Raw genomic sequence first — 22,814 nt, forward strand, 5'->3', positions numbered from 1 at the left:
CACTCTCGGGATGGGGAAACGGAGGCCCAGAGGACCGCGGCAGCGCACACCCCGGCCGCTGGGGGGCACTGTTACTCCCAGATGCTCACAGAGACGTGCTCGAAGTCCTGGCCCAGCTCCGGCGAGCCGGCCACCACCTCCTTCTCCGCGATCCAGTGCTCCAGCTCGTCCACCTGGCGGCTGAGCTGGTACAGCCAGTACTGCTGCTCCAGGCCCACCCTGCGCTCCTCGCCCAGCTCCTTGAGGGCCACGTACAGCCGGTCCACCTGCGACTGCCGCCGGCTGATCTGCTCGCTGACGGGGGGGACAGGGACCGGCAGGGATGGAGCCCCCTGAGACTTCCGGGACCCAGCTGCGACGCCCCCCACCCCGCGCGCGCGCACACCTGCAACCCTCCCTTCCCACAGCAGGGCTGCCCCTCCCCTCTCCCCCCACCCCTACAGGAGTCGCAGGGTGCCCAGGCGCCGCCCGCCTCCCAGCCGCGCGCCGCCCCCGGCCGCCCACCTGTCCGGGTGCCCCATCTCCAGCAGCGCCCGGCACTGCCGCGACAGCTGCGCGATGCTCTCCTCGTAGTTCTCCACGCCCTGCTCCAGCTGCAAGTGCTTCTTCAGCAGTTGCAGCGTGCTCTGCTCGTCCTGGGCGGGGGCACACGGCGCCCGCGGTGAGGCCGCGGCGCCCGGCGCTGGGCTCCGGCGCCCCCAGGCCCTCGCGCCCCCAGCCCGGGCGCACCTTGCCCTTGTCCTCACTCATCATGAGCAGCTCCTGCTCGCCCAGCCACGCCTCCACCTCGGCCACGTCGAAATAGTACTGCTCCACCTGGAAGGCGGCGTCTAGCGCCTGCTGCCGCCGCTCAGCCGCTTCCCGCAGGCCGCCCCAGGCGCCCTGCAGCTGCTCCAGGCCCCGGCGCACCGCCTCGGCCTCGGGGCTGCGCAGCGACGCCAGCGCACCCGCTCGCTCCAGCACCTCCTCCAGGCGCGGCCCGTGGGCTTGGATCTCGCGCCGCAGGCCCTGGGACAGGAGATGGAGGAGGACGTTGAGGGCGCTCTCAAAGGCCTGGCCAGATCTGGAAGCTGCCCGCCCACGCACCCGCGGATCGTTCGCCAAGCGCCAGGGACCCAGGAAGCATCATGTGGGTCCCGGCTCCCTGCACCCCGGCCCTGCCGGTGGGAAAGCAGGTGCAGACAAAGGAGAGTGTAGGGACGTGTCCGCTGCAGACCCAGACGGAACCAAGACGCTGGGGGTGAAAGGTAGGGTGGCGGGCTGCTCGGAAATCTACAGCCCTGCCTCCCTATCTGTCCCTCTGCACTCCCATTCGGGTACCCCAGCTGGAAAATATTCAGGAAAAAAAAAAAACTTAGTCTGCACAGAATGGTATTTCCCAAGCAACGCAGCTGTGCCCACAGCATTTCCCTTGCATTAAGGATAAGTTAGCTAGAGATGATGTGACCCGTCCAGGAGGGCAGGGCAGCTTGCAGGAAAACACCCTGCCATCCGGCACAAGGGACCGGAGCACCCACAGATCTTGGTACCCACAGGGTCTGCGTGGCCTGGCTCGCAGGTGCACTGGAGGCCACATTCTCCCTCGCACACACCAAGGAGCCCAGGTGAAGACACGGAGGGTCCCACCTCCCCAGGAGGTTCCCTCGGTCAGCTGTGTACTTGCTGCTGTCCATTTAAGCTGTGCCTTGGTTTTCTTTTTTTTTTTTTTTTTAAATGAACAGGGATCCAGCCCTGTCCATCATTTTTTTTTTTTTGACAGGCAGAGTGGACAGTGAGAGAGAGAGACAGAGAGAAAGGTCTTCCTTTTGCCGTTGGTTCACCCTCCAATGGCCGCCGCGGCCGGCGCGCTGCGGCCGGCGCACCGCGCTGATCCGATGGCAGGAGCCAGGAGCCAGGTGCTTTTCCTGGTCTCCCATGGGGTGCAGGGCCCAAGCACCTGGGCCATCCTCCACTGCACTCCCTGGCCACAGCAGAGGGCTGGCCTGGAAGAGGGGCAACCGGGACAGAATCCGGCGCCCCGACCGGGACTAGAACCCGGTGTGCCGGCGCCGCTAGGCGGAGGATTAGCCTAGTGAGCCGCGGCGCCGGCCCTGTGCCTTGGTTTTCTCAAGTGGCAAACAGCGCTCCCAGTCACAGCCACCACCTCCTGAGCGCCTGCCACCTGCCAGGAGCTGTGCTAAGGACGGGCTGCACCTGCTGGGGTCATCTCCTCACTCGGACCCCAGGAGCCAGGTGGCACGATCATTCCCCTTCACGGGAGAGCAGACAGAGGCGCTGGCCTAAGCTCCAAGGCCAGCGGTGGCCTGCTGACGTCTCCCTTGGGGGTTGTGGTTGGGTGCGCCCCGGGCCCCTCGGGACGGTGTGTGGCGAGCAGGGCTTGCTCGAGCAGCCCACGCTCGGCACTGGGCCCCTGGTGAGGCCTCACCCAACGCCTGCTAGTTCTTTTCTGCCTGAACACTAAGAGGGTTCCTCTCTCTCAGTTTGAGAACCACTGCTCCACTCAGCTGTGGAGGCCCCTTACCACCCCGCTCCTCTGGGGCCAGCACCCTCTCACGGACGCTCCTTCTCCCTGTGGGTGTTGGCTGAGCTTCTGTCTGCTGCCTTTCCTTGCTCTCACCTGTCCCCTTACTTTGAGTCATGGGACCCCCATTTTCCTTCGCAGAACCTCCTCCTGTCCACCTGAGCCTGGGTCACCAAGGCTGACTTCACCAGCAGGCTCTGGCATGGCCCGGGCCAGGCTAAGCAGCACTCCAGATCCCTGGCCAGCCCGGTCACGCTCAGGAGTGGGCGTCTGACTTCAGCTGAGCCAGTAAGAGTCGCCCCTGGGACTGGGGCTGGACGTTTCTGGCTTCAGTTTTGCTGGCAGGATCTGCCAGAGGCCCTCAGCGTCACAGGAGAGGACAACTGGCCTGAGAACAAAGCTAACCGAGGGGGGAAACCGCAACCACGCAGCCCAGAGAGTCACGAGGGGGTCTGGGGGAACTTGACACCGCGCACCTGCTACCCCCACTATTTTCAATGCAAGGGCCAACAAATTCCCGGTTCTGGACTCCAGCCACCTTGAGCTGTTTTCTGTCACCTGTATCCGAGGTGTCCTGGCTCACTCCCTCACCTGGTCCAGCTCACCTGGTTCTTTTTGATGTGCTGCTGGACAGCCTGCAAACCACTGCCCCGCTCTGTCTGCATGGCCAGTGGCAGCCGCTCTTGAACCCAGGCCTGGGGAGGAGACACGGGGAGCAGGTCAGGGGAGGATGCACCCGAGGACCCCTGCATCCCAGCTAAAGCCCGAGCCCCTCGCACAGACCCTTGGCCAGCTGCCTTCTCTGGGCGCCCATGGCCTAGACCCCCTCCCCCCATCATAGCCCTAACCACCCAGGGTGACCACTGTCTGGGGACAGGTGTTCCTCCCCTGGACCCCAAGTCCCTTGTGGACAGCAGTGGCCTTGGTCACCCCCACGATGTCCGTGTTCCCCAGACACAGGGCTGGGACTGCAATGACCAAGTCAGTGGGCAGAGCAGTGAGAAGGTGAATGAATGAACGAGCAAATCAGGAAGTGAGTGAGTGAGGAACTCCATAGATGAGTGGACAAATGAGCAATAAGTGAGGGAGGAAGGAATAAAGGGCGAATGTGTGAATACATCAACAGGTGGGGAGTGACTACGCCAAGGGCTGAACGTCCATCAGCTCCTCAGGGGGCGGGTCTCAGCCGCCCCGGCCCCGCCCTCTCACCAGCTCGTCGTCCAGGTCGTGCGCCACCTGGTGCAGCTCCTTGGAGGCCAGCAGCAAGCGACGGCGCTCCTGCAGTGGCTCGAGCAGGCGCACCAGGCGCTCGCCCACCGCGTTCTGCCGCTCGCCCACCAGCTCCTTGCTCGCCGGCTCCAGCGGCAGCGCCGCCGTCTGCGCCTGCAGCTCTCCCACCTCGCGGTACCACTCCTCCACCTGTGACTCCATTGACTGTGGGCACAGGGGCAGGGGTCAGCCGCGGTTCCCGCGCCCGACCCCGCAGCCCCCTCTGCAGATCAGATTTCAGCTCTGCTATCGCCATCTCCAAGAGGTTTACCTGCCCCCCTGCCCCCCACGCCGCAACCCTGGCCCGGCACTAAAGTGGCCATTAACCCATCAAGTCACGGAACCACCGTTCGAGCTGGGTCGGATCCACGTCACAGAGCAGGAAACAGAGGCCCGGGAAGTTAAGCAATGGGCCGGAGTCACCCTTTCCAGATACCCAAACACACACAAAGCCATGGTGATCTGGACGGCGGGCGCGCTGGAGGGGCGGGCAGAAATTGCAAAAGCAGACGCGGCGGCTGCACGGGAGGGTTCATGCGTTTCCCAGAGGCCACTTGGATCCCACGGGTGGTTTAGTGGACCGTCACCGCCAGCTGGCGAACCGGCCCAGCTGGAGCCCTTCCTTGCTCCTTAGACGGAAAACAACACCAGATGTGGATTAAAGACGCAAACGGAGTAAGAAAATCCATAAGGAAACCTCGGCGGAGGCTTTTAAAGCCTTGGAATGGAGAAAACCTTTCCAAGCACAAAGACCGTGGAGGGAAAGATTTATAAACCTGACCCCATAAACAGGCAAATGCTCTGCATCAGCCAGCGCCTGGCAGACGGAGTAGGAAGGCAGGGTGACAAACTGGAGGCACACGTGGTGGTGTCGGAGCAAAGACCTGCTCTCCTTCCGTCGAAGAAGCCCCTCTAGAAGAATTCTGCGGGGCCGGTGCCATGGCGCAGCGGGTAAGCCGCAACCTGCAGCGCCGGTATCCCACATGGGCACCAGGTCTAGTCCTGGCTTCCACACTTCTGATCCAGCTCTCTGCTATGGCCCAGGAAACCAGCAGAAGGTGGCCCAAGTCGCTGGGCTCCTGCACCCACGTGGGAGACCAGGGAGAAGCTTCAGGATCCTGGCTTCAGATCGGTGCAGCTCTGGCCATTGCAACCATCTGGGAAGTGAACCAGCAGATGGAAGACCTCTCTCTCTCTCTCCCCCTGCCTCTGCCTCTCTGTCTTTCAAATAAAATAAATAACTCTTAAAAAAAAAAAGTGTCTGCTTCGTCTCCACAGCTCTTAGTTAAAAAAAAATTATTGGCGCAGGTGCTGTGGCATAGTGGGTAAAGCCACTGCCTGTGGTGCCAGTTCGTGTCCTGGACGTTCCTCTTCCAATCCAGCTCCCTGCTAATGCACCTGGGAAAGCATCGGAGGACGGCCCAAGTGCTTGGGCCCCTGCAGCCACATGGGAGACCTGGCAGAAGCTCCTGGCTTTGGCCTGGCCTAGCTCTGGCCACTGGGGCTATTTGGCAAGGGAACCAGCGGATGGAAGACCTCTCTCTGTCTCTCTGTAACTCTGCCTTTCTAGTAAATAATTTTTCAAAAATTATTTACTCATTCATTTGAAAAGCAGAGAGACACAGAGAGAGATCCTCCATCCAGATGCTGGTTCACTCTCCAAATGACCACAATGGCGGCAGTAGGGAGGGGGTAGGAGTGGGGCTGCGCCAGGCTGGAACCCTGTCTGGGTCTCCCACGTGGGTGGCACTGCTGCTTTCCCGGGTGCATTAGCAGGGCGCTGGATCAGAAGCGGAGCACTGGGACTCCCACCTGTGCTCTGATATGGGATGCTGGTGTCTCCGGCAGCGGCTTAACTCACTGCGCCACAATGTCGGCCCAGAACAACTCTCTTGTGCTTTTTCATTTTTATTTTTTCCAAACTGGTTTCCTGCTTCTAGAGTGAGTCCCGGGAGGACAGGAGCTGTGTCGAGCTCACTGCTGTGTCTCCGGGCATCTAGAACACCGCCTGGCCCAACAACAGGCCCTGAGTGATGAGTGGCCCAACACATAAATGAAAACCATTGGCAAAGAAAGAGACTGCCCGAAGAGCAACGAGTCTCAGCTGTGGGCAGGCAATGCACAAAGAAATACGCATCACACTGCTCGGCCTCACTGAGCAGCAGGGAAACACAAATGAACACAGGACACCCCTTCCTAGTCATCAGATTGGCCGAAACGTCAAAGGTGGAAAATATGTAGTTGGCAAAGGAGCAGTGGGCACACTCGGCCTCTGCCGGTTGTGGTGTCAACTGGCGGAGCCTTCTTGGAAGGCGGTTTGGCAGGTCCTCCCCAGACGCAAAGTGTGCAGCCGCCTGATCCAGCACCTGCTTTCCTACTTCCAGGAAAATGCCTCCAGCAGTCCTGGCGCATGGGCACAAAGAGGTGTCCAAGGACGCTGGCGCAGAGTTTGCAGTGGGACGACCTCATGTCCACCAAGAGTGAACCAGCTAGGCTGGTGACGTGTAGCACAGCAGTGGAGCAGCCGCTCGCAACACCAACATCCCGTACCGGAACACCAGTTCAAGCTTCGGCTGCTCCGCTTCCAATCCTGCTTCTTGCCAATGTGCTTGGGAAGACAGCAGATGACGGCCCAGGTACTTGCGTCCCTACCACCCGTATGGGAGACCTGGATGGAGTTTTGGGCTCCTGGCTTTGGCCTGGCCCAGTAGCCTTAGCTGTTGTGGCCATGTGGGGAGTCAATCAGCAGATAGAAGATTGATCTCTGTTTCTCTCTCTCTCTCTCCGTCTTTCAAGTAAATACATAAATCTTTAAAACAATCGGAGCCAGCCTGTGCGCCCATGGGTGAATCCCTAAGAGTTACTGTGAAGAGGGACAGCAGGTTAGCGCCACCATAGGCTGTGCATCTGCAGTGGCCGGCATTGTGCACATGCATGAAAACCCTGCGGTAAACAGGAAACCAACAACAGATGGCTGAGAACTCAGGGGATGGAAAACAGGGAGGCAGCAGACCACTTCCATGTGCGCTTGTTCTATCATGGCTGATGTTTGCGCCATGAAGACCCATTCAGAAACTTAGACAGGAGAAACAGAAACATTTAAAATGTATCCATCTAGGCCCCTTGTGAGTGCACAGGGAGGGGTGGAGCCAGTTGGACAACAGATGGGAATGGAAGCTCTCTTGTGGGCGAGGGGTTGGGGCGGGGGTTGAAAGGAGACTTTGTTTTACTGAAGACAAGGTTAGGAAGACCTCCTTACCAAAGGAATACATTTACATACTCCTCGTGTGATTCTAAACAGATGGAGGAACTCCAGGGAAGAAAACAAAATCGCAACGAAATTAAGTGGTAACAGACTACAGCAAGCCAAAACTCAAGACCTGGGCCAGCACTGTGGTGTGGCAGGTAAAGCCGCCACCTTGCAGCACCAGCATCCTGTATGGGAACTGGTTTGAGTCCCGGCTGCTCCACTTCCCATCCAGCTCCCTGCTAATGCACCTGGGAAACCAGCAGAAGATGGACCAAGTGCTTGGGGCCCTGCACCCAGGAGACCCGTAGGAAGCTCCTGGCTCTTGGCTCCCCGCTTCAGACTGGCCCAGCTCTGGCCATTGCAGCCACTTAGGGAGTGAACAGAGGATGGAAGATTTCTCTCTCTCTGCTTCTCTGATTTCAAAAAAAAAAAAAAAAAATCTTACAAACAAACAAACAAAACCCTCAGGAACCTACTCAGGACTTTGGCTCCCAGTCCTGCGACAGAGAACAGCTGCTTTTACCTGCCCAGCTCCTCAGATGCCATTCCTCAGGGCTCAGCCACTTGCGTGAACTAAGGAAACCCAGGATTCCAAAGGCAGTCATCTGTCCCAAGGCTGGCCAGTCAGAGCACTGAATTCACTCTGGCCGCCAGGATTGGGTCGGGGACGGCCATGTTACCTAAACTGGCCCAATAAAACTCTTTGGACTTCCTGCAGGACTGCAGCCCAGAGGTCTAAGAACGGCCATGTGACTCAGGCCTGACCAGAGGTCTAAGAATGGCCATGTGACTCAGGCCTGACCAATGAGAACATCGAATCTCTCTGGCTATAGGGATTGGATCAGAGGAGGGCATGTGACCAAGATGGGCCAATGAAAACTACTCCCGTTTTTGCTGGAAAAGTGTTGTGTGCACAGAGATGGCACCCTCTTCCCATGGGCTTCCTAAGACGCTGGGATGTAGACTTGGGGGGTGGGGCCCACAGTTGCCACCACTGGGGGAGACTGCCTGACAGTGGGGCCAACACAAATGAGCGCGGGGCTCAGAAGCAGGGACAGAGAGTCCTGAGGTGGGTGTCTGGCTCAGCTGTTAAGATGCCCGTGTTCCCTATGAGTGCCCAGCTCTGCTTCTGATCCAGCTGCCTGCCGATGTGCCCATGTGGGGCTGGCGCCATGTCTGTTCTGCCCCTGGCTGGGTCCCAGGGCCTAGCACCCTGCCTGGCAGGAAGCAGGTGCTCCCTCAGTGAGGCTGGCTCGTGCCTCTGCTGCTCCCTTTCTCCTGGCTGGGTAACATTAAGGATGTGACATGTTTAAAATCAAACCAGCATTAAACATGAAACGCAGAGGAGCCAGGAAGGGCTGGTGCCGCCCACAGCACACCGACAGGAGCCAGCCACACGGAGCGCGTGTCGTATGATCCCAATCATGTGACACGTCGGGGACAGGCAAATCCAGACAGGCAGGAACTACATCAGCAGAGGAAGAAACGGGAGTGATGTTAACGGTTGTGGGTGAAGGGAATGTTCTGGAATTAGACAATGGTGAGCACTGTCCAGCTAAATACACTAAAGGCCACGGAACTGCACACTGGAGATGTGTGCATTCTAGCGTGTAGGAATTTTAGCTAAAATCTTTAAAAAGACACCAAAGGTTCAGAACAACAACAGAAGAGGCCGCTTCCCAAACAGCCCTGTTCCCTGCAGCAACCTGGAGTCAGCTGCTGCCTTCCCATTGCCCAGCTGGGAAAACTGAGGCTCAGCTCAGACGGGCGCAGCCACTGGCCCACAGTAAAAATTCCTAGCACCAGAATTCAAACCCAGGATCTCACAGCACATACCAAGCTCTCAGCCGCTCTGCCTCTCTCTATCAGGGGTGCACAACAGGGCTCAGAATGGTGGGTCACTTGGCCTCTCTCACACAGCAGTGGAAAGGGATTCAAACCCAGGGCAGCGCAGTTCACCAGTCTACGCTCCCTGCCCCCAGCTGTGCTGAGCTGGACGCAGAAATGAGGGACAGAAAGAAAAGAGGGAGGAGGGTGCAGCCTGGGAGGAGAGAGAGCCTTGCGTGGAGGGTGGGTGGGCGTGGTGAAGGGTCCCTGGGGACTCAGCCCCACAGCGGCAAAGCCCCCAGTGCATTTCCCCCTGACTGCCCGCCCCCACCATCTGCCAGAGACCAGCCCCCAGGCCCTCGCGGGAGCCTGTGGCTGAGCCAGACCAGCTGGCCCGGCCCCAGAGGGCTGGGAAGCGGGGCCTGGGCTCCACCATCTGCCCCTTGGCCAGCAGGGACAGTCGGGCTGAGGCCTGAGACAGGACTCTGGGTCACGTGGTCTGGATCTGGGGAGTCGGGGAGCCTGCTGCGGCAGCTGGGGGGGGGGCGGGGGAGGACGCAGGGGTTGGGGAGACAGAGCAGGAGCATTCAAACAGAGAAGAGAGTGAGAGAGCGAGAGAACAGGACACAGGGAAATAAAGACAGAGAGAGATGGAAACAGGAGAGCAAAAGGAGACAGACAAGAGAATGAGAGAGACTGAGGCATAGGGACGGGGGGGGGGGGCGGGGACAGAGAGGGTGGGAGGGAGGGAGGAGAGAGAAAGAGAGAGAGAGAGAGAGAGAACTAAAAGACACAGAGAGAAGGGGGAGGACTGAGAGTTGAGAGTCCGGGTCGAGAGGGGCAGACCGCTCATACCCACAGCCCCCCCGATGCCAGGCCAGCCTCTCCCCCTGCACAAGCCCAGTGCCCGTGGGTGGCCTCTCTCCTACCCAGGGCAGCGCCAGAGACCCAGCTGGCCTCCAGCTGGGGGCCGTGGCCACTGAGCCCCTCACTCCCTGCCTTGGGCTCCCTCTGCTGGGGAAAGCGCCCAGGAGTCCTGAGCGTGGGGGCCCTGCCTCTGGCCCCCTTGGCTGTGTGTTCCCAGGCTCATCCTTTGCCCTCTGTGGGCCTCAGCCCAGCCCTCAGTAAATGGGGGCTCCTCTCTTAGCCTGCTTGGCTCGGCTGGGGCAAAACTCCCCCAGGCAGTGAAGAGCGATTGTGACAGAAATGGCTAAGAAGCTACAAGGAGACCGGAGCTCAGCAGTTCCCCGGGCGCAGGGCACAGTGGGAGTCACTCTGGGAGAACCAAAGCCTGGGGAGTGGTCAGTGGGTAGAGCTGCCACCTGCAGCACCGGCATCCCATATGGGCACCAGGTCAAGTCCTGGCTTTAAGTCCTGGCCACTCTACTTCCGATGCAGCTCTCTGCTGTGGCCTGGGAAAGCAGTGGAAGATGGCCCAAGTCCTCAGGTCCCTGCACCCCGGTGGGAGACCTGGTAGATGCTCCTGGCTCAGCTCTGGCCATTGCGGCCATTTGGGGAGCGAACCAGTAAATGGAAGACCTCTCTCTCTCTCTCTCTCTCTGTCTCTCTACCTCTGCCTCTCTGTAACCGTGCCTTTCAAATAAAATAAATCTACCTTTTTTTTTTTTTTTATTTTTTGACAGGCAGAGTGGACAGTGAGAGAGAGAGAGAAAGGTCTTCCTTTGCTGTTGGTTCACCCTCCAATGGCCGCCGCGGCCGGCGCACCATGCTTATCCGATGGCAGGAGCCAGGTGATTCTCCCGGTCTCCCATGGGGTGCAGGGCCCAAGTACTTGGGCCATCCTCCACTGCACTCCCGGGCCACAGCAGAGAGCTGGCCTGGAAGAGGGGCAACTGGGACAGAATCCGGCGCCCTGACCGGGACTAGAACCCGGTGTGCCGGCGCCGCAGGGAGCACGGGGGCGACAGGAATGACTCCCGCTGCAGAGGGCGCCATGCTGTGCAGGTAGCTGTCACTCACACTGTAGCTGCATCTGTCTTTAAAACTTTTCCTTATTTCTTTTAATTTTACTTGTCAGAAAAACAGTGGAGAGAGAGAGAGAGAGAGAGAGAGAGAGAGAGAGAGATGTTCCATCTGGTACTTCACTCCCCTAAATGCCTGAAACAGCCACAGCGGGGCCAGGCCAAAGCAGGAGCCCAGAACTCAATCCAAGTCTCCCATACGAATGTCAGAGACCCCAGCACGTGAGGCATCACTGGAAGGAAGCCGGCTTGGAAGAGGAGTTGGGGCCGCACAGGCACCCTGGCACAGGACGAGGGCGTCCTGCTGAATGACAGCCTCCGTGCCAGACTCCTGCCCCTACACTCACAGTCAACGCGCCACCCCCAAAACACGTTTTCAAAAAGGAACATGGGTGGGCCAGTGCTGTGGCCTAGTGGGTAGAGCTGCAGCGCCGGCATCCCATGCAGGCGCCCATTCCAGTCCCGGCTGCCCTGCTTCCAAGCCAGCTCCCTGTTATGGCCTGGGGAAGCGGTAGAAGATGGTCCAAGTGCTTGGGCCGCTGAACCCACGTGGCAGACCTGGAAGAAGCTCCTGGTATCAGCCTGGGGGAGCCCCAACTTTTGAGGCCATTTGGGGGACTGAATCAGAGGATGAAAGATCTCTTTCTCTCTGTCTCTGCCTCTCTAACTCTGCCTTTCAAATAAATGAATCTTAAAAAAAAAAAAAAAAAAAAGAGCCATGCTGGGTGACTGTGGCCCTCCCAACCCACAGTCCAGCTTCCTCTGCTGGGTGCCCTGGGAGGGGAGGCGGAGGAGGGCCCCTCACTCTTGCCTTGCAGGTGGGATTACATAATTCATGGAGCCCAGCGTAAAATGAAAATTAAGAGTCCCCTGTGCAACCGTTAGTAAGAATTTCAGGACAGCGGCAGCGGTGCAGGGCGTGGGCACGGCTTCCTAGGAAGGCAGCCCTGGGTGCACTCAGGGGCCCAGCAGGAGACTGCAGACCCAGGGGTGGGGGGGTGGGGAGGGCGCAAGGCTGGGGCGTGACTTTCCGCTGTTCCCTGCAGCTCAGCCCTGGCCGGCTGCCCTGCCTCACGGGAGGTCTCAGAGCCATCTGGTGACATTCTCCTTCCAAGCTGCAAACCCCTCTCCTTTCCTGTCCCCCCAGTGCTAGACCCCCCGGCCAGCTGTGCACGCCGCCCCCCCCCCCCCCCGCCACGGCCTGCACACACCTTCCCTGGGTGTCTTCTCCCTCTGCTTGGGACAGGCATGCTCATGGATCCCCGCTTCCCACACGCTAGGCTCCGAGTGAGCACTCCCTTCCCAGCCCTGGTAGCGTCCACCTTAAGAGGGGAGAGGCTCAGGGAGCCACTGAGCATGTGCCCTGGCCATGGCCAGTGATCCGAACCCAAGCCTGCGGGCCTCCACTGCCCAGGTCCTCACCACCCCTGTTCCAGCTGCCTTCCCTGACTGCCCCTCCTCTTTCTGACCAACGAGGCCACTGAGCAGACCTGCTGGGTGTCCACCGCCTGTTCAGGCCAGGGCCCCGCAGTGATGGGCTTCTCGGAGGCCAGCAGGAGGCTTGCGTGCCCCACTGTGGGAGGAGCCTGGTACTGGCCGCCGCTTGGTGGCTCCTTTCTGTGCTGTGGGTCTTTCCTGGGCACAGTGATAGTAACGACAGCGCCCCCTATGGGGCTGCCAGGAGGAAGGGCTAATGGGCCGGGCACACAGCACACAGCAGCGGTTCTCAAAGTTTTGGCCCAGGGACCCCCAGGGGTCCCGGAGCTCTTTTCAAGGCACCTGCAAAGTTGCAACTACTTTTATACGAATACAAAGGGGTGATTCGCCGTTCTCGTCCTCACCCTCTCCCCAGTGAACTGAGGGGGTTTTCAGAGGCCACGTCCCTGTGCAGCTGGACCGCAGGAGCAGATGTGAGAAGGCAGCTCCATTCTACAAGCTGCAGGCGTCACAACAAGGCCGGCCTCTCACTGAGACTCATTCTCTTGGCTTATTTGGTTTGGTTTTGGAAAACACAGCTCTTCCTCATCAGGGACGCCATCTGAGTTCACAGCGATGGCTGCAACACTGGGATTTCAAAACGAATCAATAATTCAGACATCTCCCAGGCTTCGCTTTTAAGATGGCAGACACTGAGAGGTCTAACCTGTGACTCCTGGGGACGGAGACCCGGCAGACCTGCTGCTGTGGGGACGGCAGTGGCCTCACTGCCCCGTGCAGGCAGTGACTTCCTCTCTACGTGAGCCGCTGCTCTACCTAGAGAGGTGCATGGCACACAGCAGGTGCCTAATCAATGTCTAACGCGCACATAAATGGATACGTGGAGGGGGGTAGGATTTCATCATCTTGTGTCTTTAATGCCAGACATTTTATTGGGGGGGGGGGGGTAACTGTGCAGGGAGTGGTAGGAGTCAGGGGACCCAGGTGCGAATCCAGGCACTTGCTCCCTGGGCAACTCGGTGTCCCTCCCCACCCCAAGCCTCGGCTTCCCTTCAGCCCCAGGCAGGCGTCGCTCCTGGCACAGAAAGGCTGCAGCCATCACACCTTGGAAGACGAGGCAGTGCCATGCCTGCCTTCAGTCAGACCGCGTCAAGCCACGGCTTGTGGAGCTAGCTGCCCAGCTGGGAGCAGGGCTAAGGGCCCCCTGGCTTCAGAGGGAGACACTGGCTACCGTGTGTCCCTGGGCAGGTGCGTCGCCTTCTGTGCCTCGGCATCCCCACTGGCAAGACAGGGCACTGCAACAGCACCGACCTGCTAAGGCTGCTGGGAACAGCCTGGGAGGGCTCACTCCAGAGGCGGGACAGGAAGTGCTCAGTGAGCGGCATCACTATCCTGTGCAGTCATCTCTACCTGTGGGCCTTGGTTTTCCCATCTAGAGCATAGGTGCCAGGGTCCTAAGAAGTCGCCAGCGTGCTGGTTATTTACCTGCCGCCTCTGGGCCTTGCCTCTTCCCACTGGGCCCCACACCCTGACGGACAGCAGCCGCTGCCAATCATTTCGGCCTCGGTACTTCCTTTCTGCTCTCCCGGCCCCTCCCATGCATTTGCAACAAACCCCTGCGTTCAAGTCCCTCTGTGTGAAGCACCGTGCAGGGAGCCGCCACCTGGCCGCGGGGCCTCACCTGCAGCTTCTTGAGCTGGCTGTTGACGGTGGCCAGGTCCCCTCCGGGGTCCACGTCCTGCAGCTGGCTCTCCATGTGAAGCAGCTTCTTGTCCAGCTCTGCGAAGCTCTGCACCAGCTGGTCGGCCTTGCTGGCCTCGAACAGCTGGCGGGCCTTGGCCTGCGTGGTGCTCTCCAGCTCCGCCCAGCACTGCCGGATCTCGCCCAGCTTCTTCCGCACCGAGGCCGCCAGCTCCGGCTTCTCCTGCATCAGCTGCTGGCCCTCCTGGCCCAGGCAGGTGGGGAACAGGAGAGGAGAGTCAGGGGCAGGCGGTGGGGGCGACGGACACACACAGGGGAAGAGAGTTGGGAGAGGCACAGCCGGAGATAGGCCCAGAGGTGGGAGAGACAAGAAGGAAGAGAAGACAGCGGCGTGGGGAAGGGGACGGAGGGGAGGAGAGTGACAGACACGGAGGGGACACACAGTCAGAAGCAGGGGCGTGCACCATGCAGATGACGTGAGAGGGGGCCGAGGCAGAAGAAAGCGAGGGAGACTGAACTTCCATTCACTCCGAGTTGGGACGGCTGCCTTTGCCACGCGCCACCGGTTAACCTGGGTTTCTCTGTGGGAATCGGAAGAGTGGGGGCATCTCGGGCTGCAAGCCCGGGGGCTCAGCCAGGGGAGGTCGGGGAAGTTCTGAGCCCCCTCCGAGACGGAAGTCAAGCTCCTCGGTGGGCCAGACCGACACATATTGGATTACATATCACAAACAAGCCCGCAGGCACCACAGCGCCAGGCACTGTCGGTGCACAAGAGCCCAAGGAAGCAGTTCCGGTTCCAGGGGCTGACACGGTTCCCCAAGGCTCCACGGCTGGGCAGTGAGCACCCAGGGCTATGAGAATCCAAAGGTGACTTTAACCCTGGGTTTCCCAGGGCTTCTCCGGCTACTCCCCATGACCTTCTATCTTAAATGCCCCAAATGGCAAGGGAGGAAGCTATGGAAAGATAGGAAATACTTAACAGGGGGCTATGAGCACCATTCAAGGAGATGCTGGCCATTTTACAGACGGGCAAGCTGAGGCTCAAAGAGGTGACACGAGTCACTCAAAGCCATGCAGCTGGGAGGCGCTGTGGAGCTGATGTGGACTGCTCCAGGGTGTGAGCCCAGCAGCACGGCAGCCGCAGGCGGGCCTGCGCCCCCCGCATCCTCACCCTCTCGATCTTCTCCAGCCACTCCTTATTCTGAGCCAGCTCGGCCATGAACGCCTGGTGCCGGAGCCATCTCTTGTGCAGCTTGTGGCTGTCTTCCCGTGTGCCGTCGCGCGCCATCAGCATCTTCTCATGGATCCACCCATCCAGCTGTGCAGGGCACAGAAGGGCTCAGCCCGCCCCCCCCCCCAACGTGATACAACCCTGGCCCTCCTGGGAAGTCCCATGGGCAGGGGCTGGGCTGCCAGGGTGGGAGGGTGTGGGGAGGCAGGAGGGATGGAGAAAGCTTAGCAGGGGAGGCCCGTGTGTTGGAGGCTGCAGCGCAAGCTCTTTCCTGGGCACAGGATGGACAGAAGGGCCCCAAACGCCCAAGCCCTTGGCCCTTCTGTCCTGAGGACAGGAACCCTCCCAGGCAGGGATCCTAGGTCAGCTTCCTCCCACCCCAGGCCATATTAGCCCTTAAAACAAGCCCCACACCCCAATTCAGCCAACCCCCAATTCAGCCCTGGCAACACCTATACCTCTTTTTTTTTTTTTTTTTTGGATTTTTATTTATTTATTTGACAGGTAGAGTTACAGACAGTGAGAGAGAGAGAGAGAGAGAGAGGGAGAGAAAGGTCTTCCTTTTCCATTGGTTCACTCCCCAAATGGCTGCCACAGCCAGAACTATGCCGATCCGAAGCCAGGAGCCAGGCGCTTCCTCCTGGTCTCCCATGGGGGTGCAGGCACCCAAGCACTTGGGCCATCCTCCACTGCCCTCCCGGGCCACAGCAGAGAGCTCGACTGGAAGAGGAGCAGCTGGGACTAGAACCCGGCGCCCATATGGGATGCTGGCGCCACAGGCTGAGGATTAACCCAGTGAGCCATGGAGCCAGCCCCACCTATACCGCTTAATTCAGGTTTAGCCTCCCTGCTCCCTGCCCTGGTTAAGAACCAAGATTCTCTGCCCATCCCCCAGGGCAGAAAATGAAGCCCCCGACCTAGCACCAGCCCCCTCCAATATGGCCAAATCAACACCCCAAACAACTTTCTGACCGGAGTCAGGTCTAGCTCCCTCCAAAGCAGCTCTCCACAGTGGAGCGGACCCAGCCCCACAGCTGAGAACCAGTACCCTCATGAGCACACGGGGCTCCCCAAACCCAGCCCTGGGGTTCTGCAGCCACAGTTCCCCAGACCACGGTCAGTTCTAATCCCTAACCAAAGCCAATCCCATGAACATGGGCAACAAGGACACCTTCTAGGTCCCTAAACCAGTCCTCCCCAGAATACAACATGGATTAGATTAAATCTCCCAAGGGGCTGGTGTTGTGGCATAGCTGGTTAAGACACAGCCTGCGACGCCAGCATCCTGCGTGGGCCCTGCTTGAAGACCTGGCTACTCCACTTTCAATCCAGCTCCCTCCTAATGCACCTGAGAAAGCAGCAGAAGATGGCCCAAGTGCTTGGGTCCCTGTACCCACGTAGTAGACCTGGATGAAGCTCTGGGCTCCTGGCTTCAGCCTGACAAAGCCCCGGCTGTTGTGGCCATTTGGGGAGTGAACCACTGGATGGAAGATCTGTGTGTGTGTGTGTGTGTGTGCGTGTGTCCTTCTCTGTGCAACTCTGCCTTTCAAGTAAATAAAAACTAAATCTCAAAAAAAAAAAACCTCCAAGCCAGTCCCTCCCCCCCTCCACCCATTCAAGCCAAGTCTAGCCACTCCGCCCCAAGAAAAAGCCACCACAACCAGACATCCAAAAGGCAGGCCCCAAGAGTGGCTCCTCACAGCCCCAGGCAGCACCAATCACAAGGCTGATTCTTGAGCTCACGACCCTCCCCAACCCCTACCCCCGGAAAAGCAAGAGTTATCTCCCAAGCCACAAGCCTCTTGATCTTGACCAAACCCAGCACCTGGGAGAGTTAGCTCCTCCCCCTCTCCTCCCCCCTCCAGTCACAAGATCCTTCTCCCTCCTGCAGGGGGAAAAAAAAAAGAAAAACAAACCAAAAAACACCGGACTCCGGCTCAGCGGTCCTGGGAGACCAGTGCCGCCACAGCCAAGGACAAACCCCAGCGGGTCGAACCCCACCCAGGTCCTCTGCGCGTGCTCCCCGGGGGGCCAGAGCGCCTTCCCACTCCCGCCCTCGCACACGCACACTAGAGCCGCGCCGGTGCTGAGCCCCCCGACTCAATTCGCAGGTCCCCGACGGGAAGCGAAGAGCCCAATGGCAACGCAGCCCACGGTGCAGACGGGGGTCCCCGTCCTCAAGGTAAAGCCCCCACCAGAAAAACAAGAAAAGCCCCCAAAAGTCCAAGTCCTCACTCCTAGAACCTATCCAAGACCTTCATCGCCCAAGGCGAAGCCCCCCCAAAAGTGTTTCACCCCCACCATCATCAGCTGACACGGAGTCTGCAAAAACCAAGGACGAAACCCCCTAAAGGTGGAGAATCCGCCAACTCCAGGGCAATCTCGGGTCCCACGATACCCAAAGAGCCCTCTAGGAAAGCTGAGACCCCGTCACCCCCAGGGCAAACCCCGACTACAGCAGGATGGCCCTGGATGTGCCCCCTAGCCGCTCCCCGCCACTGGGCGCGGCCCCTCAGTCCGGCCCGCACCAGCACCGCGGACAGCTCCCTGCGTCCTTGCCCCTCCCCCAGGCCGGGGGTCCCGGCCCGCCCCCGCCCCTCCCTCCCACGGCCCCGGCGGCGAGCACGCGTTCGAGCCCCCTCCCCCGCCCGTGTCGGCAGGGGCGCGCGCCAGCCCCCTCCCCTGGGCGCCCCCGAGACCTGGAGCGGCGTCGGCGTTGGGGCGTCCCTGCGGCGGGCGGGCGGGCACTCGCCCCTCCACTGCGACGGCGGCGGCGACGGCTGCGGCTCCGGCGGACGCGCGCCCCCTCCCTCGCCCCCGCGCCGCGGCAGCGCGCCCGCCCGCGCGCGCCCCCTGCCTGCCTCCATGCCCGCCTCCTTGCGGGGCCTCGGTCCGGGCTGCAGGAGGGATCCCCACCGTCCCGACAGCTTCGGGTTGGGGGACCTCCGGGCCACCTCAGACCGCCGCTCGGTCCAGAACAACCCTACAGGGGGCTGCGGGGGGCCTGGTGCCTGAGCCACTCGGCTCTGTGCAAATGCGGAGCATGGGGGTGGGCTGGAAGGGCCTCCTGGACCGGCTGGGGGGGTGGGCAGGCTCGGGTTTCCGGCTGCCATCTGAGGGGAGGGGACATGGGGGGGGCGGGGGCGTCCCTGTACCGTCTCAGTGCGGAACCATCTGCAACAGCGGGGAGGGGGCGCAGGGCTTCGCAGTGGGGTGTGGAGGCCCAGGTCTGTCTCACAGGTGCCACCTGGAGAGGCCAGACCACCTTTCACGGGGGAGGGGGCGGGCAGAACCTAGTTCCTGAGGACCTGTGGTTGAAGGAAACTTAGGTACAAAGTCATCACGGACGCGGGCGCCACGTCTGGCTCGCTCAGGTGGGAGGCTTGGGGCCGGGGCCATCTCTGATGTGGGCAGAGTCCAGGGCAGTTTGTCCGGCAGGCCGGGGAAGGAGGGGAGGAAGCGAGCAGGGGGCCTGGGCCGGCTCTGAAATGGGACGAAGTCTGCCTGCACGCAGGGCGTCCCTAGCGGAAAGGGCTCGGCCACTGGACACCTGCAGGTTCAGGACCACCTCTGGGCCTCTGGTCCATCCCCGCCCCCTCGCTCCCGGAGCGGAGCGCTTCTCACGAAATCTCCAGCGAGAAAGGTGAGCTCAGCGCTCGTCCCCGCGGGACCCGTAGGCGTGCACGCGCGGCGTTGCCAGGGGCGCCCGGGGCCCCTCCCTCCTTCCCCGGAGCCCGCGTGGGCGGCCTGAGACCTGCGGAGCATGCGCGCTGGAGTCTGGCTCCGCGCGCCCTCTGGCGGCTCGGGGTGAGCATCGCTCAGCGACCCACTTAGACGGGGCGTCCCCGCCCCCGCTCTGCCAGGAAGCGCCTCCTTCCCTATGAAAGGGGGCGTCGCCGAGCCCGCCACAGCTGGAGGTCTTACCTCGTGGCAGTCTCGGAGGAAGTGCTGCAGCTCGAGCTGGTCGTGAAGTTTCTGCATCCAATGCTGGGCCCGTAGCTGGTTTTCTTGGTTCCTGGGGATGGGGAGATAAGGGCTGCGGAGGGGCCCAGTTTAGGGGGGCTGAGGGCAGGGGCAGCGCAGAGGGACAGGCAGAGCTGCGATGAGATTCCGCCGGCGGAGACACAGGCAGACGGACCCAGGGGCACCAGAGTGGGAGCCCCAGGGTGTTCTGACAGCCTGGCCTCCAGCCCACAGTGCAGGGCAAAGAGCCCCAGTGGCCTGATGGAGGGGTGGGGGCATGCCCGTCCTGCCACTGCCACCTCCCCAGGGACAGAGGGAGGAGAGAGTGCTAACTTCTCCAGGCCCAGGACCTCCACATCCCCCGCCCCCAACTCCGATGTGGACTCCTGGCCCTGCCTTGAACAAGCCACTCCCACCTCGGGACCTCAGCACGGTTCGTCCTTGCAACGAATGCTGTTTCCTCCCCATCACCTCCTTCGCAAGGCCGGCCTGTCTGCCTCTGTCTCAGTCACAGCGCCACACTGAGCGCGCTCCCACCCTGGAAGAGGACCCCCCCCCCCGCCAGGGGGCAGGGTTGTCTGTCGGGTCCCTGGGTGCACCCCCGGTGCCTAGGGAGAGGAGGTGGTGTGCAGTAGGTGCTCAGCCCATTTCTGTTGTACAAGAGAAGACAAGAGAGACGCGGAGGCAGAGAGAATGAGAGATGGGAGAAACAAAAAGAACAAACATGGAAAAGACAGGGTTTGGGAGACAGAGCGAGAACCAGAGCGCGAGGGGGAGATCAGGAAACAGACGCGGGGCAGACAGATGGAGGCAAAGGCACAGAGCGTGCCCGAGGGAGTTCCAGGGAGACAGAGGCAAAGCTGGAGAGGAGGCACGGGCAGCCCCGCTCAGCACGCAGCCAGGACCTAGGGAAGGCCCGAGTTTCTGAGCTGAAGCCGGTCACTCCGGGCTGGCCCCAGCCCAGCTGTCAGCGCTCACTCCTGGGGATGAGGAAGAGCCCTCTGAGAAACAACAGGGTTCAGACTGGCTGTGGCCTTGGCGAGGCTGTCCCCGTCTCTGGGCCTCCTGTGTGAAAGGCAGGTGTTTCGGTCTCTTTGTTTATTTGCTTGTTTAAGATTTATTTATTGGGGCCAGCACTGTAGTGTAGCAGGTAAAGCCGCGCCCCACAATCCTGGTATTCTATATGGGCCCAGATAAGTCCCCGCTGCTCCATTTCCAATCCAGCTCCCTGCTAATGCACCTGGGAAAGCATCAGAGGATGGCTCAAGTCCTTAGGCCCCTGTACCCATTTGGGTACAGTCTCTTAAAGGCAGAGAGAGAGTATCTTCTATCTGCTGGGTTCGCTCCCTAAATGCCCCCAATAACTGGAACTGTGGCAGGCCAAAGCCAGAAGCCTGGAACTCCTTCTGGGTCTCCCATGTGGGTGCAGGCACCCAAGCACTTGGGCCATTGTCGGCTGCTTTCCCAGGTGCATTAGCAGGGAGCCACATTGGAAGTGGAGCAGCCGGGACTCAAACCGGTGCCCATGTGGGATGCTACCAGCTTTACCTGCCATGCCACAGCACCAGCCCCTGAAAGGCAGGAGTTCACATGAGCACTGCACACAGGCTGGGCCAGGTCCCCAGAGAGCTGAGGTGTGTGGTGCAGGGGCCTGGTGCCTTGCTGCAAATCTCAGGGTTGAGGGATGGGACCTGGCCCTGTGTGGCCCCACAGTTCTGCCCCTCTGTGGGAACACTGCGCCCTAGGAAAATGTGTGGAGGGTTGCCACTTGGAGTGGGGTGCAGGGCCTGGGGCTCTCACTGCCTGCTGTGCCCCCACTGGGCCCAGCACAAGCCCGGGGTGGTGAGTCGTGATTTCCTTCTGGGCTCCCCGACCCCCGTGTCTGTGTCCTGCCCATCCCAGCTGCTCTGGTCATCCTTGTTGGCAGGCGTCACCCCTGCCCCGGTGGCCGCTGTGTGCCGGCACTGCCCCCACAGGGGGCCCGGAACACAGCTCCGGCTCAGTGTGTGTTTGGTTGACTAAAGAATTTGTTAGCGGGGCCGGTGCTGTGGCATAGCAGGCAGCGCTTGCGGCGTAGCTGCAGTGCCAGCATCTCATACAAGCGCCGGTTCAAGTCCTGGTTGCTCCTCTTCCAATCCAGCTCCCTGCTAATGCACCTAGGAAAGCAGTAGAAGATGGCCCACGTGCTTGGGCCCCTGAACCTGCATGGGAGACCCAGATGGAGTTCCAGGCTCCTGGCTTTGGATCGGCCCAGCTCTGGCCATGTAGCCATTTGAGGATCAAACCAGCGGATGGAAGACCTCTCTCTCTCTCTCTGTATCACTCTGCATTTCAAATGAATAAATAAATAAATCTTTAAAAAAGATGAATGAGTGAAGGAAGAAATGGTCCTGAGGCTCCTCCTGCTCATTCCACGGAGCCGGGCATCCGGTGGGCGCTGGGGGATGCGGGCAGAGCAGGGCAGGGTCCAGGCCTGGAGAGGGCCCGGGTGAAGAGTCTGCATCCACAGGACCTGAATTCCGCCCCCCAAGTGTCCTTCGGAAACCTGCAGCCCCGTTCCTGGTGGATTTCAGGGACGAGGCCTGGGGCTGAGGTCTCAGGGCGGAGCCGAGCGACCAGCTCTGCTCCCATCGAGAGATGACAGGGCAGGAGGAGGGTGCTGGGCCCTGTGCCAGTGAGGAGACAGCTGGGCCACCTAGAGGGACACAGCGATAGTGACCTCGGAAGGTCTCTCCAGGAGGGCCCGGGTTGTTTTTGACTGTAGAGGTGGTGTGTTTGGTTAGAATAGGCCTGGTCCATGGTAGAGGCGGTGTGTCTGGTTTGGGGCCTGGTATACGGTAGATGCTCAGTTAACAGCTTTGCTTGGTTAGTGCAAGACAGACAAGAGGGCAGCGGCTACAGAGGGTGACAGAAACAGAACGAGGCACAAGAGAGGCAGGAAAAACACATGGACGTAGACACGCTCTCTGGCACTTCTTAGAGAGCTGGGCTGGGCAGGGGTGCTTATTCAAAGTAAGTGACATGGGCCAGCACTGCGGTGTAGTGGGTAAAATCACTGCCTGCAGCACCAGCATCCCATATGGGCGCTGGTTCGAGTCCCAGCTGCTCCACTTCTGATCCAGCTCTCTGCTGTGGCCTGGAAAAGCAGTAGAAGATGGCCCAAGTGCTTGGGGCCCTGCACCCAGGAGACCTGTAGGAAGCTCCTGGCTCCTGGCTTCAGATTAGCACAGCTCCAGCCATTGCAGCAATTGGGGAGTGAACCAGTAGATGGAAGACCTCTCTCTCTCTCTCTGCCCCTCCTCTTTGTCTAACTCTTTCAAATAAATAAATCTTAAAAAAAAAAAAAAAAAAAAGGTAAGTGACAGGCAGCGTGGCAGGGGATGCCCCCCGCTGGGAAAGCTGGAATACAGCCTGCACTGGGCTTCCGGCTGCGGGATCTGGGGACGGACGCCAGGCCCAGACGCCCTTGCTAAGGGCAGGTTTGGGAGAGAAACTTCTCGTGGTCTACCCTGCTTATCTTTGGGGGGCTTCCAACCTCGTGTTATCTGTCCACGGGACGTCCACGTCCACGCAATCCAAGGCAACATGGAATTACCCAGAAGTCGGAGGGGATAGAGTTCCTGACGCCAACGC

At 60.3% G+C, this 22,814-nt stretch overlaps 1 protein-coding gene across 4 annotated transcripts in view; it reads right to left on the reverse strand.

Moving 5' to 3' along the window:
- SPTBN4 (spectrin beta, non-erythrocytic 4) overlaps positions 1-22,814 on the reverse strand; it is a 78,908-nt gene that overhangs the window by 12,640 nt on the left and 43,454 nt on the right. For 3 of the 4 annotated variants that reach the window (XR_011383932.2, XM_070062202.2, XM_070062200.2), the window contains exons 18-25: positions 19,143-19,233; positions 15,159-15,305; positions 13,968-14,231; positions 3,731-3,955; positions 3,127-3,216; positions 730-1,008; positions 505-635; positions 90-294 (exon numbers count right to left, since the gene is read on the reverse strand). Coding sequence is in view for 3 of the 4 variants with exons in the window: in XM_070062202.2 (XP_069918303.1) it covers positions 90-294; positions 505-635; positions 730-1,008; positions 3,127-3,216; positions 3,731-3,955; positions 13,968-14,231; positions 15,159-15,305; positions 19,143-19,233 (1,432 nt within the window). In the remaining variant the exon portion in view is untranslated. Of the gene's footprint in view, positions 1-89; positions 295-504; positions 636-729; positions 1,009-3,126; positions 3,217-3,730; positions 3,956-13,967; positions 14,232-15,158; positions 15,306-17,917; positions 18,223-19,142; positions 19,234-22,814 lie in introns of those variants that run through there. The other variant, XM_070062205.2, reaches the window with a different exon arrangement.

The sequence above is a fragment of the Oryctolagus cuniculus genome, chromosome 18 (genome assembly GCF_051225735.1).
Source record: "Oryctolagus cuniculus isolate XC-2025 breed Fujian yellow rabbit chromosome 18, ASM5122573v1, whole genome shotgun sequence".
NCBI classification, from domain to species: domain Eukaryota; kingdom Metazoa; phylum Chordata; class Mammalia; order Lagomorpha; family Leporidae; genus Oryctolagus; species Oryctolagus cuniculus.